Source organism: Lonchura striata, chromosome 5 (genome assembly GCF_046129695.1).
Source record: "Lonchura striata isolate bLonStr1 chromosome 5, bLonStr1.mat, whole genome shotgun sequence".
NCBI lineage: Eukaryota > Metazoa > Chordata > Aves > Passeriformes > Estrildidae > Lonchura > Lonchura striata.
The window spans coordinates 17,421,298-17,438,705 of NC_134607.1; the positions used below are offsets into that span (position 1 = coordinate 17,421,298).

At 40.3% G+C, this 17,408-nt stretch overlaps 2 protein-coding genes across 10 annotated transcripts in view; both read right to left on the reverse strand.

Annotated features, from left to right (window-relative positions):
• DNM1L (dynamin 1 like) overlaps positions 1-2,000 on the reverse strand; it is a 35,739-nt gene extending 33,739 nt beyond the window's left edge. For all 4 annotated transcript variants that reach the window (XM_021549375.2, XM_021549373.2, XM_021549374.2 and 1 more), the window contains exon 1: positions 1,779-2,000. In XM_021549375.2, the coding sequence (XP_021405050.1) occupies positions 1,779-1,880 (102 nt within the window). In that variant the 5' untranslated portion in view covers positions 1,881-2,000. The remainder of the gene's footprint in view (positions 1-1,778) is intronic.
• Positions 2,001-10,391: 8,391 nt separating this feature from the next.
• The window catches only part of FGD4 (FYVE, RhoGEF and PH domain containing 4), a 102,076-nt gene continuing 95,059 nt past the window's right edge, over positions 10,392-17,408 (reverse strand). For 5 of the 6 annotated variants that reach the window (XM_077783355.1, XM_021549370.3, XM_021549369.3 and 2 more), the window contains exon 17: positions 10,392-17,259. In XM_077783355.1, coding sequence (XP_077639481.1) covers positions 17,002-17,259 — 258 coding nt within the window. In that variant the 3' untranslated portion in view covers positions 10,392-17,001. The remainder of the gene's footprint in view (positions 17,260-17,408) is intronic. The other variant, XM_077783356.1, reaches the window with a different exon arrangement.

Consider the following 17,408-nt stretch of genomic DNA (forward strand, 5'->3'; position numbering starts at 1 on the left):
TCAAAGACAGCATATGCCAGTGGGCTACAGATACATCAAGTGTGTGAACAAACTTAAAGGCCACACAGCAGTTCACAAAGAAACATTACTGTCTAAATGGCACATGTTAAATAAAAGGAAGAAAGCTACCAGCAGCAGAACTATCAGCTCTAAGCCCATATGTGACACATCTCTAAAAATCTGGTCTCCAATAAACTGACTCCAAATAAATAGATTAATAATATTTTATTTAAACTAAAACTAATTGCATAAAATAAGTATCTACAGAATTATTATGTCAGTAAAGACAATTTTTTCTTCCAACAACCCTGACTAAAACAAAAAAAACCCCAAGATACAGCTTGCTAGATATTTTGGTATATATTTTTCTGGAGTCCACAGAGGACTTTGTTTTGGGATGATAGGAAATTTCATGCTAATTTCTGGGGGTTCATAAATATAATGGATACATGATATTGATATAGATGGGGAGCCCCGAATAGATATTGATATTGATGGGGAGACTACTGAAGGCAAACACATGTCAATACTGTTTTAACTGTCAGTATTTACTTATGGAAAGTATTTACACCTAGGAAAAGATAACTAGGACAGAGTTGTTTAAAAGTATTTTTAAAAAATGCCACTTCATAAAGTGAAACTGGAAAAAGTACTTTTTTAATCTTACATAGAAAAATGCCATTGCATTTACACGTACAGCTGGTGTTTTTAGTTATCAATTAAAATCCTGAGTACACAGTACTTGGTACTGAAGTCTTCGGTGAGCATGCTACTGTCAAGGAGCACAGCACATTCAATACATATTTAAATATCACAGAAACAAAACGAGCGCTCCATTAGCTTCATCTTCTACTCCCTTGCGACTGCTGCAGCTCTGGTCAGGCACGTTCAGCTGCCAAAAGTTCTGCTGAAGAGCAGGATCCCATTTGAAGAGATAGGAGAGGATCTGAGCTATCTTCGAGCCCAGGAGCACTACCAGGCTCACAAGCACGTGTTGCAACTGTTGCAGCCAACAGTCGCTGGCCTCGCCTCTCACCTTCACTCCCCATCGCCAGCTAAGACAAAGAGTCCAAACGGCACAAGAACTCGGGGAAAGGACACCCATCCACGCCCGCAAGATGCCGTCCCGCTACCACATCCCCTCCGTCCGGCCCGGCCCTCGCTGCACGGCCGCTGTCGAGGAAGGGAAGTCAGGGCCGAGTAGCGACGGCGATCACGGTGACAGCACCGCCGCGCCCCCCGGGGATACGGGGCACCCGCTGCCGCGGCCCCGCGGAGCTGCCGGGCCCGAGAAGCGCCCGAGGGCGGGCGGCGCAGAGGCGCTCCCGGCGCAGCCGGGGCCGAGGCGGCGGAGCGGCCGAGGGCGTGCGGGGGAACGCGGGCACCGAGAGCGCCCCGCCCGCCTCGCCCGTCGCGCTCCCCCGTCGCGCTCCCCCGTCGCGCTCCCCCGTCGCGCTCCCCCGTCGCGCTCCCCCGTCGCGCTCCCCCGTCGCGCTCCCCCGTCGCGCTCCCCCGTCGCGCTCCCCCGTCGCGCTCCCCCGTCGCGCTCCCCCGTCGCGCTCCCCCGTCGCGCTCCCCCGTCGCGCTCCCCCGTCGCGCTCCCCCGTCGCGCTCCCCCGTCGCGCTCCCCCGTCGCGCTCCCCCGTCGCGCTCCCCCGTCGCGCTCCCCCGTCGTGCTCCCCCGTGCCCTTGGCGGCGGCGGAAGCGCGATGGGCAGCCCGACCTTGCCCTCGGGGCGGTGCCCGCCCGCGGCCCCGGCCCGGCGCGGCCCGCCTCACCTGCGTGCCCACCACCACGATCTGCGGCAGCTGGATGATGTCGGCCCCCACCGTGTTGAACACGTCCTGCAGCTTGTTGATGACGGGGATCAGCGCCTCCATAGCGGCGGGCGAAGGGACGGGCCGGGCGGGACGTCGGCGGTCGATGGACGCGACGGGCACCGGCGGCTCCCTCAGCCGCCCCCTGCGCCTGCCGCCATCGGCGCCGGCCCCCGCGCACGGCCCGGCCCCGGCAGCCCCCGCGCGCCCGCCGCGCGCGCCGCCGCCGCCGCCGGGCACCATGGGAGTTGTAGGCCGTGCGGCTTGGCCGCGCCGCGCCCCGCTCGGACGGCGCCGCGGCCGCCGGCGTTCGAGGGGTGTTGTCTGAGGCGTCATTGCCGGGTTTTGTCACACAGAAACACGGACTCGGCCGGGCTGGAAAAGGCCTCTGGGATACTTGGGTCCAGCCTGTGATCGAACAGCCGCATGTCAATTGAGTGCTGCTTCCAGTCCTTCCTTACACACCTCCAGAGATGGTGACTCCAGCACCTCCCTGGGCAGCCCATTCCACTCTTTATGTGAAGAAATTCTTCCTAATGTCCAACTTGAACCTCCCCCGGCACAGTTTAAGACAATGTGCTCTTGTCCTGTCACTGACACCAGGGAGAAGAGTCCCCAGGAAACAGCTGTAGAGAGCGACGAGGTCGCCCCTGAGCCTCCTCCAGTCTGAAAAACGACAATCGCTCGTTTTAAAATTTTACAAGCTTAATAGTAATAAAATGATTCTAAAAATAGAGTAATAAGAATTTAGACAGAGTTAGGACAATAAAAGGTAATAAAAAGCAAAGAATTATGAACGTTCAGATGCTTTCCTCTTGAAAGCGTGTCTCGCTGACAAAGGATTAACCCTTAAAAGCAGCAGCCTGTTGCATATTCATATATCTCATACATGATGCATAAATTCTTTTTAAACAAAGTGTGTTCTCTGGTTATCATCAACTCCTTCCCCTTAATCCTGGTGTCTCCTTAAAGATGGAGAGAAGGTGGAAGGAGGTTTGTCTTTCCCAATAAGGAGGCAGTAACTCTTAGGTGTCTTGTTGCCCTTATCTCTGTGCAAAGAATTTCTTGATTATTTCATCCCTTTCTTGAACTAGTTAAAAAAATATCTTACATTGCATACTTTCCATTATAACATTATGTTATAACCTAAAACTGTATCTACCACATGACTTAAAAAGGATTAATGTAGTACTACAAAATGTGTTATGCGTTACATGTTATGCGTTCCAACATAACATATATAGTATTGAACTTAATATTTGCAAAGAGCCAGTAATTTAGAGCTTTTCCTGCCAGAAGAGCAGGAAAATTAAGCTGCTGGGGCAGGGAAGAGGCATAATGGAGGTAGTTTCTGGGGAAGAACAGAACTGGAGATCTGTTCCTCCAAAGTGCCCAGTGAAAGGAATATTCTTCCATTTCTGTTCATATAGTGAGAATTGCAATGGACACATGTGGTACAGCTATATTTATTCTGTTTGCTTTCTTGTATATGTTTGTTGTTTTGCTGTGAGGCTCTTGGATAATCATCTGAAATTCTCCAACTTAGATGTGTAATTACAGGTTAGGTTGAGGTATCTTAGGAAGTGGGTATTGTAATGTAGGTGAAACCGGTGGAAAGAAATTATGATGTCTGACTCCAATTCAGAAGGTTGAATGATTTCTTTATTATAACTATACTATAATATATTAATATACTATTTAAAGGAGATACTAAAATTACATATCTACTTTTTCTAACTATCATATCTAACTCACTAACAACTTGTGACCCTCTCTCTTGAGACTTCAGACACAGGTGGATTGGATTAGCCATCAGGCTCAAACAATCCTCACCAGAATCCAATCAAGCAATCACCCCAGGTAAACAATTATCCAAACACATTCTACATGAGAAAAACAAGGAACAGAAATAGAAATTGTTTTCTCTTTCTTTCCTCTGTAGTCCTCTATAAAAAATCCTGAAAGAGAGAAGAACGTGACTGCCACAAGGGGGGAACTGTGTGAGATCTAATAATCAGCTGTGTTATAAAAAGATAGAATGAAACCAGACTTGTGATGTGAGATCACAACAAATAAGCTGTCTCATCTTCAAATGTCTTTCCTTTGAGTGCATTTTCTGGAAGATAAATTACGAATATGCTGGCACTATGTTAATATGGACTTTGTTCTTTCTTGTAAGCAACAGAGTAAAAAGGCTTCTGAAAATTTCAAGTTTTGGATGGCATTAGAATTCTTATTCTTGTTCTATACAAATTAGTCTTTTCCAGTCTTCACATCTTGAAACACTCAAATGTCAACTGAAAGAACATGGATATGTGTTCTTATTTGTATATCTTTTCAGCAAAGTTTCTCATTCTTGGCCAAGCAATTTCACACTCTCAGAGGGATAATATTTTGTGATAAAAGCATAAAGATGGCTAAGCAAATTGAAACACTCCAAAATTCAGTGTATTCAGCACAGAGAGAAGCAGTTAATGCATGTAAAATTTTGGGAAGAAGGTTCTGAATGACTGGTGAAGGCTTCCTGTCATACAAACATTATCCAGTGATTTCACTCATTAGCTCTCAGCCTGCAGCCGATGGCTCCCAGAGATCATTAACACCAAAAAAGTCATTTGGCATCCATCTCTCCAGCTTCCAGGACAAAAGGAAGTGTTTCCCTGACATGACAAATAATCTTTTTAAAAGGCTTGCTATTCCCTGTTAAGGCTGATCTCCTTCCTTGAGGTGAGACAAGGCGAGGCAAGGCAAGGCAAGACAAAGCAAAGGGAAGGGGAAGGGGAAGGGGAAGGGGAAGGGGAAGGGGAAGGGGAAGGGGAAGGGGAAGGAATATCCCAGTTGCACAGGACAAGAAGCTGCTGGCTCCCAATGAAATGGTTAACACCAGCTTATTTCTCTATGCAAATGCAAATCTCTTTTCTCCTACCACTTTTATTTTGTCGTATGATTTCATGGACATCCCTGTGAAATGGACAAAGTGAAACCTGGTTTCTGTCTTAATTTAGACCAGAAGTGGGACATCTCAGCAAGAATGTAAAACTGGAAGAGGGTCAGAGAGGGACAATAAGGATGATGAAAGGTGTGGAACAGCTTCTCTATCAAAACCAACTAAGAAAGCCAAGAATGATCACTCTACAAAGATATGGCACAGGGTAGCAAGGACCAAAGGTCTGTGTATTCATTAGCAACCTGGAGTGGGTGAAAGAGGATCAGGTTTCTTCACTCTCCCTTCCAATAGAGACATTTTGGGAATATATAATGAACATAAGAGCCAGCTCAGAACAAGACAAAGACAGTAACCCCTTGCAGGAGCTTTGGTGACCTTTTGAGCTCCTTACCAAAGGACGCTGTATACAGTAAAATTTTAAATTAGTTCAGATGTTTCATGGATTAGTTTAAGAAGGAGAAATGCATTGCATATATAAAAACAGACCTGTAGGGATCAAATCTAGCTGGGGCTGTTTCTGAGCTGGCAATGTTTAGGAGCTGCAAGAGCAGCATGCAGAAGCACTGCATGTCCTCGCCCGCTAGCCTGCCCCACTATGGCTATTCTTAGAATTTTATCAGTGTAATATTTCAAGGAGAACACAGAAGAAATACCAGCTGCTGAACCAATCTGAGACAAGCCAGCTTGCCCAGCAGAGATGTTGAAAGGTCTGTCAAGGGCTGTATGCACCAATGGAGAAACACAGTGGAGATGGAGGAAGTGAATTAAGGAAGAAATGCAAGATGGAAATACTAAAGAAGATAAAAAGCTAAGAAGCATCAGAATGATGATACATTTAACATATTTTAAATTTCTGGCTAAAAATTGAGAGCCAGAAATACCTCTGCTATGAAGTTTCATGGCCTGCACCAACAGTTACCTCAGCCTTGCTGAGGACTGTGACAAAGCAATAAATATTTTAACACTCAATGATTGTCTGTAGCTTTAACTCTAAATTTCCATGGCTGACTTACATTGTACTGAGCAAGAAACTCAAAGATCTGATAAAGAACATAGTAGTCAGACTGGTTATTGAAGTTAATAGGCATGAGGACATAGGAAGTGCCACACCAAATGTGACCTGATATCCATCTACTTCAGGACCTCATCTAAGACCTTCCAGCATCAGCCTTCTGGGGAAAATATAAAAATGCAGTAATAAGATCATTCAAAAACTGTATGTTAAATTATTCTGATAGTGCTGCAAGATCTGAAGTAGACAGTTCAATATTTCTTCCATGTTTCTGCAAACTAGGTTGCTTTATTTAATATATAGTAGGAGTTTGTCTCATCACACTAAATTCTTGGCTCCAATGACAACCTCTGGTGGTAAATTTCATTATCTAGTTATATATAATGAAAAAATTCAATTTGATATGAGTTTTGTATTTGTCATCTTCCAATTTCCATATAAGCCTCCTTGGTTTTATGTTTGACATCAGGAGAACATTTCCAGACTTTTTTCTCCATGATATGAATTCCTTTTTAGTTTTGCATCATCATTTGCTTCCATTTTTCTTAGACAGCTGAGTCTTTTTTATTGGCACACTGACAGTAATGACAAGTCACTTGCCATTTAGCCCATTAATGCCAGACAATGAAACCACAAATGAGCACCTCAGCAAAGCATTTTTCCTGACATCCTCTTTTGTCTAGAGAATTATTACTGAAATATATCAAGTATGTAATGTAGCAGTTGTGCCTCATACATTCATACTGCTTTATGCTGCAAAAACACTATTAGCAAAATATTTATATAAATTATTCCTTACTAATATCACGTTTTGGAACCATGCAGTGCAGAAATTATATGGGTCTGGCAGAGATCAGATTTTATGTGAAGTCAAATTGAATGGTGTTTCTGTATTCTCCAGAGCAACCTTGTCACAGATGTAACTGTAACAGTTTCTTACACCAGGCACCATTGGAAGATGAGATAAATAAATTCCTGAAATCCCTTGACAGAATGACATTTCGTTTGGCTACTCTACACAGATTTCCCAGGCTGAGAGATTCTAAATCTTGTTCTTTTTTTTCTTTTCCAGAAGCAACAGAAGTCAGAGTGAGAAATCCATATTTAAGGAATTCTGTTGACTTGGCAAAGCAAGCTCTCTTATGTGCTTCAGCTGGATGTAAGAAACCATAGTGCTGATAGGAATTCCTGAGTGTGGGGAACATGTTACCTGTGCTGACACCCAGCGTCTGACAAAACAAAGTTATCCTGGGGCAGGGATGCAACTTTGCTGGACATTATGAACTAAAAAACAGAGAGTTCCTTTTATTTTCTTAATCTGAATACTGGTAAATTATTTATTAAATTCCTCTGGTATTTGGGGTATAAGACAACTTCTGGTAAAACTTGCTCGTGAAACTTAAAGCAGGTTTCAAGTTGAGGGAGAGGAGAACAGAGGTCAAGAGCCACAAGGAAAGCACAACATTTGAACCTCATAAATCAGTAACAAAGCTCAAGAACTTTGGTATTTGGAAGACATTAGCTTTTCCCATGGGGCCAATAGAGATAAAAACTTAGGCTGGAGATGAAAGTAATCTCTGTATCCTTGTGGATTCCTGTACAGCAGTGCTCTCTCCTTGCTGCAACTGGGGTGGTCACTTGAAATTACAAACACAATACTGAAACAATTGCTTCAGTAAAATATTTTCAGCACCCCAATGGTTTGCAGTTCAATTTTCAGGTAAAGACTCTTTATGTTAAAAGACCGAGGTTTTGGGAATAAAGGCAATAACCTCCTATCTACTATCCAGTAAGTAACTTTAATTGCTAAACAAAATGCACACATAGCATTCAAGTGAAGCAACAAAAACAGAAAAGAAAATATCCCAACCAAACCTTACCTCAACCAAAACTTGCTGGTGTTCAGAGGAACTGAGCTTGTATCTTCTACTTCTGGATCTAGTAAAGAAGATAATCTCCTGTAGTCTTTTTAAGGTAAAATAGTATGCCAAGAGGAGCATTTTTTATTTTTATGATACACCTTTTCTTGTGCATGCTGCTTATGATTGGCAAAATTTTAAGTTGGCAATGTAACAATTGAGCATATGTGGCTTACAACATCACACCCTGTCCATAAGAGTAATGATAGCAGATACTTCATGTCTCACCTGCCATGCTTTGCTTTGTGCTGCAGATTGGTCTTGAGGCATAGGGATGCAGGTCTTTCCATGTGAAACATAACCGTAGGATGTACTTTAGCAACTTAATGGCATTCAGTTCATAGGGCAAACTTAGTGCTAGTTGGAGATCAACTTCCTAAATACAACACAGATAAGGTGGCAGGCCTTTTGCAAATCTGTGTCCCAGAACCTCGGGCTGTAAGATTTAGACTTACTTTGCAAGAAATACTCAAGCAAGACACAACAGGTAAGGCAGGAAATTCTACATGCCAGGCAACACATCAAAACAGAAGTACAATGAAATCCTGTCTTCTTCCATCACAGGGTCATTAATTTAATTTCACACTGAGAGATGGATCCCCTATTCAGTAGCAGTTAGAATCTAAAACCCATTTCCCCAAAGCAGGAATTTCCCCTTACTTAGAGTTTGGAAAAGTGAGTCAGGCATACGAAGTTTAAACATTCAAACACAAACCTCCAGTCTTGTTTCCAAACACAAGCTCACAGAATCAAGGTACAAATTCAGTGTCCAGTGAACCCAAGAGAAAGTTCATTTCCACATTCTCCACGCAAGGGTGCTGTGACTGCCTGGCTCCCAGACAGGAGATGGAAGGGGCAGAAGAGAACAGGAGGCAACCAGAGGCCAAAGAGAGAGTAATCCCAGATTCTGCTCCTAAGACAACTCCACTTCTTCAGGCACATGTTATTTTAATGTTACAAAGCATAAATCAAATCCAGAAATCTGGAAACTGTAAGTTAAATACGGTAGTAAAATTAGTATGAAGATGTTTTAGGATCTGGAAATTCACCTTTAGACTGGATTCCAAGTTAAGGATCTGTTCCATAAGAAAATGCTTCTGACAGCAGTAATTTCCTTCATTTAGCAAACAAAAAAATATTCAAATTTGGCAGTCGAAAGTATTAATGAATTTTCTTGGTAAGATCCTGATGGTTGGAGGCCATGTCAACTCTGGGGCAGGCAGCACATCCTGCTCATGACACAAGAGCTTTGTGTTTTGAGACAGAAACAACACCATGCAGCATAGACAAGGTGTTCCTCAAGGAACCAAACACAAGACCTGGGTCTGGTGAGCTAAATATTGCCATGGGTGCCTGGTGCACAGGGCCAAGAAGGCAGGGAGTGAGCAGCTCCCAAGCAAAATGGTCACAATCATGAGGATCCCTCTGCTTATCCATTAGGGACACCACAGGACCCTCCAGAGCAATTTATTTAGAGCAAACCAGCTCCAAATACTGTGTTTGCCAAAGGCTGGTCTGCTACTTCTCTCATGTCAGGAAGCTCCTTTAATGCCAAGAACAATTTTGTGATAATGAGGCAGTGTTAGTCAGGCTCTTTGAGAAAGCCAGGGAGGCAACACCTACCACTTCCTCACCAACTTGATGGGCTCTGGACAATTAGCTGCCACTTAGAAATATCAGTGCTTATTAATCCTGCTGATTTAAAATAATTAAGTAGGACCTGTGGTGCCCCATTTCTGGTAGTTTGAGTTTTATAATTGTGTTCTCTTATTAAAGCACATTTTAAGGGTAAATGCTATTATTTTTGTCTCCATGCAGAAGTCACTGCATTGTGCTTAATGGGGAAATGAGGTTTGGAACAGAGTTAACCACAGTACAAAAAAAAAAAAAAATCAGAAAAATCAGTAAGTTAGATAAACAGAAAGGGAAGCATTAGTCTCTGTGGTTAATCAGAGACTTATTTCAAATACTGATTTGTTTACAGTGTGTGCAAAGAGAAGAAGATGTAGAAATGAAACAAAAATTCTTGTATGCAATTCTTTCCAATCAGGAACTACCAAGTACTATGGTAACTTTTCCTCTGTTTTGTGTTTCTGTGTTTTCTGCAACACTGTGGCCATCTGCAGAAGAATACCAAGAATAAATCAGATACAATCAAAACGGGTTTAATGTGTGCAGACGATGGAAATCAGAGGCAACTGCAACCAGTTTTGGTCTGTTATGGTCTGTTAAAAGACACATCCAGCTAATTACCTGATCATTTTTTGCTTTGTAGCACCACTTCAGTTCATGAGATCATGTTGATCATTTAGTATTGAGTAATATTAAGAAAGATTTGGGGCTCTGCTGAACAATTTCCTTTATTTCTGCACTTTTCTATGGGGATGGCACTACAGAAATCCATAAAGCACTCATATAACATACCAGTCACATTGCCATTACAAAAATTTGGATTAAACTGTGCATACATTGTTTATCTTTTCCACCTAGGATGCCATAGCATTAAATACACACTTTATAAACTCAGAATACATATTTCACCAACTTCGCAGTACTTGTGAGTAACCAGCATTACAGCAAATTAGACACCAGTCTTCTACAACTGGTCCTCACCATCACACAAAACAAGAAATACAGCTTAAAGATTTTATCATTAAAATTGGTAGGTGGACAAAAAAAAGAGTCAACCAGCAATACTTATTTAATGATGCTTTTATTTTACAGGATACAAATTTCTGTTCTTTTTACGTACTCAACATGAATTAAAGTGCTTAATTTTTACAATTCTCAACTCACCTTAGGATCAAATATACATATATTACAGAAAATATGTACAATATCTTAAACTTTATTACATTCATATATTTCTTAATCATAAAAATGATGACTTAGATTTGCACAACTTACAACGGCATTTGTATTTCACCTTTTTAATATTATTCACTTTATTGCAAAACCAAAACAAATTTACAATTCTTCCAATTACTATTTTTTTAAGAAATCTTTTTGTAATTAAAATCAGAAATGCTTCCATAATGAAGGGATATTAACATGTATAGCCTGTAATTCTGATGTCAAACATTACAGCTGGTACAGCTCCCATTAAAATTACTGTATTAATTTGCCTTAAGGGTTGCAGAATAGAAAAGACGCTGATAGAAAAAAATAATATTTCTATTGGAAACTGTTCTCTACATGCAACAAATTTGGCTTAAAATACCAGGGCACATAGATGCAAAAATGCTTTGATATAGCTCCCTCTTTTCTGAATGTTTCCACCATAAATGGTTAATGACTCTATGACTCTAGAGTCTTAATGACTCTACTATCTATAAACAGAAGTAGGTTGGTATTATGCAGTGGCTGAAAACATGTTTTATTCAAAGAAATTTGCTTGAGGATTTTGAAAAAAAAAACCACATTCTACATTCACTTGTGCTAGGAAGAGGAAAGGGTGAAACAAAATGCCATAGTTTATTCTGGGAAGAAATTTAATCACAGGGTTTCAAAGGAAGCTGATTGAAATCCTCACTGGAATTAGCATGTTCATGGGGGCTTCTGTGTTTGTTTTTATAGGCTGAAATAGTAAACATGCCACAACAGCAGATCTACCTCCATCTTTTTCTGGAAAGCATACTCAACACAGTCATTATACATTCTATTTTGAATGCAGCACAGTGTATTTTTTTTTCATTGTAAAATACTGCTTGAAAACAAGTCATCTGAATAATAGTCTCAAATATATAAATACACATATATACATATACACACATACATATGCAGATGTGTATATACACACACATATGTAATCATTAAATAATGTTATCATTTGTTAGAGGAAAAGGATTTAGGAAACAATCTGGCTAGCAGATTAAAACTCCTATCTGAGGAACATCCTACAGTCCCATGGGTCAGAACCAGCTAGCTAAATTGCTCACACCAAAAGGGTCACGCACTAGAGCAAAAAACATTTACCCCATGTATTTAATTTCAGATTTCAAATAACAGTACACCACAGAGACTAAGAATGACGCTCATTTCACCAATAGATTTACCTAAAGGGTAGTCAGTTCTGCCACAAAATTGCTTCTCTCTAGTCATTTGCTTCTGGATTTATATTTCCAGTTTACATTCACCCCTACATCCATTACCTCCATCGGAAGTTCACCTGAGCTCTGTGACTCCAGGTGAGACCTGGTATCTCATCAGCTCCCTAACTGGTGGAAGTTTCATCTTCCTCAAGAGTCCTTATATAATGTAAGGCAGATTCTATGTGAATATAAATCATTGAAGGTATAATAGCTCCAGCAGGCCCATGCTCGTTTATACCAGCTTTATGGAGAAAGACCTTTTGTTATTGCTTAAGATTATTTCTACATGGAATGTTTATTTCTTTCCAGAAAGGCTTTCTTGAGTATAAGAAATAACTACCCTCTTTTAAATCTTTCCTTGAAATGAAAAGCTGATTTTTTTTATACTAGCTATGTGGTGAGGAACCCAAACAACCTGTCAAGTGTTTCCACATCTTTCCCACTTGTTTTAATATATGTGTTCTTTTTCCTTCCAAATCCACTTGGAAGTCTGTGGAGCATACTTATATAAACTCACCTAAATTTTACTTAGGTGGTAGTGTATTTACTCTATATTTAATCAGTGCCTTGCCTTCATCTATAACTTAAAAACATGAGTAATAAAGATCTTCTTTTCTATGAAAGACAGAATTTTTGAGGATATTTATAAAGCACTTTGAGATGGTTTTGCATAAAAAGGTGCTACTTTATATACATGCAATTACAGTGGTTTAATATTCTACTCCAAATAGAGAATGTTTTGTACTGTCAATAACTATTTTGCACATATAAGTTAAATACATTTTGAAATAAACAAAACTACTTGGCATAAAGGGATTTGAAAATACTACATAATACAGGTTTTATAGCAGCTCTTCAACCAAGCAAGAGTACCTGATACCAAAAAAGAATTTTTAGAGGGTCTGGAGGAATGGTGCAGACATGCAGATATCATGACACACTATTTTCCCCTTGTAGGGAGAAAAAATAAGTAATTAGAAAAAATATATTGCTATGATCCAAAAATATGAATGATAAATTTATGTCTTGTTCTGGTTGAACACAGATAAAACTGCTAAAATAACTTTTGGTCTGCTTTAAATCGCACAAAAGAGTGATCCCTTTCAAAGTGAGAAACAAGCATTACTTGAACACAAGAGTTTGCAAAACTTAAATAATTCAGAAGAGCCATTCACATGCCTTCATGCATTATGAATGAGTGCTTAGTTACAGTTTATTCCTTGCACACAGAGCTTTATGCTCACAAATTTAATGCATTTTTTCTTTTCCTTGAAGAATTTAAGAATGTGTTTCAAATGGGAATAGCTTCTACCTTGTTAGAATGATGGTTTTAATTTCACTGCTTTCATCATAGTTCTTAAGCCACAGCAGCTACAACTTTGGATTTGTTCCTCTGCAGCCATAATTTACAATTTAAAGTTAAACTTTGGGATGCTGTTAGGAGAGCTTGTCTGTGGAGAATGAAGACAACAGGGTGGTTAAATTTAGAAGCAATTTCTCCATCTCCTGATGTCCTTTAATATTTGTAATACGTACTTTCCCCACAAAATACACACAGAACCATGTATTTGGGTGCCAAGGCATTCTGACTCAGAAGAGAACAATTCTGACCAAGCAATTGATTATGAGAATATGAAAGGGGTTTCACTAGGGTAAATAAAATATCCTGTGTTATATAAAATTTAATGTTGAGAGCAAACGTGAAGCAGTGTGATCCAAATAACTCCCAGTGCTAGCTTAATTTCAAACTGCTTCAAGTACAAGGCTTCATCTGGGAGATGCTGCCATTCAAGTAGCTCCAACTGCTCAATACCACTATAACAATAAGGCAGCACAGAAACTGCTACTTCTAATCACTCAGCTGGAATGGAGCTTCCTACCTGGCTTAAAATGAGATTTGCAGGAGGAAACAGAATGCACTACACAGCACCAAGCTGGGTAGGATGCTGGCCTGCTGGAGGGCAGGAAGGCTCTGCAGTGAGATCCAGACAGGCTGGATCAATGGGTCAAGCCAGCTCTAAGAGGTTCAACAAGGCCAAGTGCTGGGTCCTGCACCTGGGTCACAACAACCCCTGCAGCACTACAGGCTTGGGAAAGAAAGGCTGGAGAGCTGCCTGGTGGAAAAGGACCTGGGGGTGCTGGTTTGGCAGCAGCTGAACAAGAGCCAGCATGTGCCCAGGAGAGCAAGAAGGCCAAGAGTGTCCTGGCCTGTACCAGCAGGACCAGGGCAGGGATTGTCCCCTGTATGCACAGGCAAGGCTGTGCCTCAAACCCCATGTCCAATTCTGGGACATGAAAGATAGGATAAGAAGCACATGGAAGTGCTGGACTGGGTCCAGAGAAAGGCAAAGAGCTGGTGAAGGGTCTGGAGCACAAGTCCTGTGAGAGGTGGCTAAGGGAGCTGGGGGTGTTCAGCCTGGAGAAAAGAAGGCTTAGAAGGGACCTTATCACTCCCTACAACTCCCTGAAAGGAGATGATGACAAGGAGGGGATTGGTCTCTTCTCCCAAGAAACAAGCAATAGCACAAGAGGAAATGTCCTCAAGTTGCACCAGTGGAGTTTTAGATTGGATTTTAGAAAATATTTTGTCACCAACACAGAGCATTGGAACAGGCTGCCTAGGGGAAGGGTTGAGTCGCCATCCCTGAAGGTATTTAAAAGGTGTGTAGATGTGGCACTTAGGGACATGGTTTAGTGGTGGACTTGGCAGTGCTGGGAAATGGTTGGGCTCATTGATCTTAGAGGGCTTTTCCAACCTAATTGACTCTACATTCATATCATCATATTTTCACTATAGCTCAGTCCTTCCTATCTGAGAACTCCTTTAAAGCAACTTCCTTTACACTCAACACCTTGACCATGGGAAACTGTTTTTATACATTGGGATGTGGGAAGACAACTCCCCATATCCCACAATTGCACTTGAGGCTCTTGTAGAAGATACCCACTTCTTGGGAGATGGCTGTGAAGGAAAGATAGCCACCAAGAGATCTGCTTGCTTACCTGAATGTTCCCCATCCCTTGCCAAGGTATATGTAAGATTACATGTATTAACACTAGGGAGATTTTGTATTACCTTGGCAAAAATCTGATGGTATTCACCAATGTGAATCAAAACAGGCTTGATCTGCCCATTGCTAAAGGTAAACACAGCTGCCAGTAGAAATAACTTAAAATCTCTAAGAGAATTACAGAAGAGCTTGCACATTGGGTAAAAGCAATACTAGGGTTATTTCCAGGACAATCTGGACACAGGGAGCACCCAAGGAAGAGAATTCAGAACGGACATGCACCAAGTCACCTGGAGAGTTAGTACTCTACCATTCCGTGTCCTGATCATTATTAACACTGGTGTAAAGCTGTGGAATCTAAAGGATATGGTAGATCCTGGATCCCTGCAGGTGAGAGCAAAATCCATCCCACTAACATTAAGTTACATGACATTCTTGTGAAGGAACGATGGTCACTGCATGCTCATCACGCTCATGTGTGCTTGATGCTACAAACAGATATTAATCCCTTGCTAAATGCAAAATAAGTTGGGTTTTTTTTTCCCTACAGTGTTTCAGAAAGAGTAAAGCAGGAGTAGGAGTTCAGTGGCTACTCTGGCAAACTCATGATAAAAACCCAAAAATTTAAATCTGTCACGTTGCTGACAAAATTTAATCTGAACTCTTCAGCTTGACATGATTTAGAATACAGATTGCAGATTTATTGAGAAGTAAGACTTCCGAATATTCTTATGACAAGCTGATAGAAGTTACGTATTTTCCTTCCTTAATGGTTTCAAAAAGAAAAGACAGTGATGATTTTAATTGATAGTCAATCACTACCTCTGAGTTTGCCATATTTCATTCAAGGATATTACAGTCAAAATGTTATGGAGATCATTTGCCTCTATGTATAAAAACTCTAATAAGAATGGAAGTTCATAAGGACTTAATATTGTAAAGCCAGCGAGTTCTTATACTCAGAAGCAGAAAACAAGTAATGTTAGTTCATAAAACTTGAGATTTGCAAGCTCAGACTTCATACTAAATTTTTATAAACCAGGTTCCACTTTAAAACAAGAATCCTTGGAGATTGTTGTCATAAATAAGCATTACAATACCTAATCTTCTACACAAATTAAAAAACTTAAGTTCAAAATGGTTTTTTTGCTCCAATAACCATAATAGCAAAAATACACGTTCCCAGAAGATTACTAGAATCTGTTGCTTTTCTCAAACCACATACTGCATATGAGCAACAAACTACTGCACTCTTAAAAGCTAACAGTGATAGGACACTGAAGAAAAGAGACTACTTGTTTAAACACAACTGGAATTCATTTGTCCATTGCATGCCACTTACATTGCTGCTAATTTTTTGATGCATAAAAATATCAAGATCATTAAGTGTCAGCTATTAAAACAAATCACTGAACAGTATTTTTCAATTTAGGACTGTGTTTAATTTCAAATAGAAAACATGCTTTTTTAAAAATAAATTATTCACTAATAAGAACCCAGTATCACGAAATCAAAGCAATAATCAAGTATTGTACATTTTTAATACTGTACATATATTATATATAGTTTTCTCATATTTAAGGTATTTATTTCTACATTGAAAATCATTAGATTGTTTCCTTGATAAATTGAAATCTTAAAAGCCAATATACCTGTGAAAGCAATTTGCATTACTTTAATTAAAAAGATACAAGTGAATACAACATATATACAGAACTGTGGAAATCAATCTATAAACTACATACATTAAACTAATCTGTCCCTGCATATTTAAGTACAGATCTATTTTGGCAATGTGGAGGTATATCTTTTATCCTGTTGCAAGTCCTAACATGTAAGGAGGAAGCTTCAAATATTTGCATTCTTAATGAAAGTAGCAAATGTTAACTGAAGAGCAACTGGATTTAAAAAAAATTGCATTAAAACAAATGAGCAGTACAGTAAAGTTAGTATTTTTAATAGCATTCACATTTTTTAAAAAGGTCTCTGAAATGGACCTGTACATCACTTTTATTGACAGAACATAAATATAAGAAAAAGATCCCTAAAAAGACCAGAATTCTTTCCCAAACATAAAGTGCCAAGATATGTATGGTAGTAAAAAGTTTCTTTTTTTCTTTTTTTTTTCCTTGATTTAAAGGTTAACACAAAGGTTAACCACAATTTCAAATGAAATCTTCAAAAATGCCATGTGTTCTTAAGCTTCAGCATTCAGATTTTTTAGAAGATTCAGGTTGCTCTTCTAAATTCACTTGCAGTTCATTTTGACATTCTGGCGTCTCACCTTTGACAGCTAAATGGATAACTTTCAGCCACTTCTGTTTCAGTTCCTCATTGTCTGCAGCAAAACTGTGCACAGACTTGGACTGGGTCAGTTTGAAGCTATGGGGGAGGTCAGCACTTTTTGGAGTGTCATCCACTGTGTAGCCCAGAAGAGGAATTGTAGCCAGAGCTTTCACATCCTAAGAAGGAGAAGTTCTTTATTAAGAACAGACAACTAATCTACCCATTACTTCTCATTTACTGGACAGTTTGGTGAAAACACTTGAATCTTTCCTCCATTCCCAAGCTATTTGTTGTCTCTTCCTCAAATACCAGTGACAATAATTAC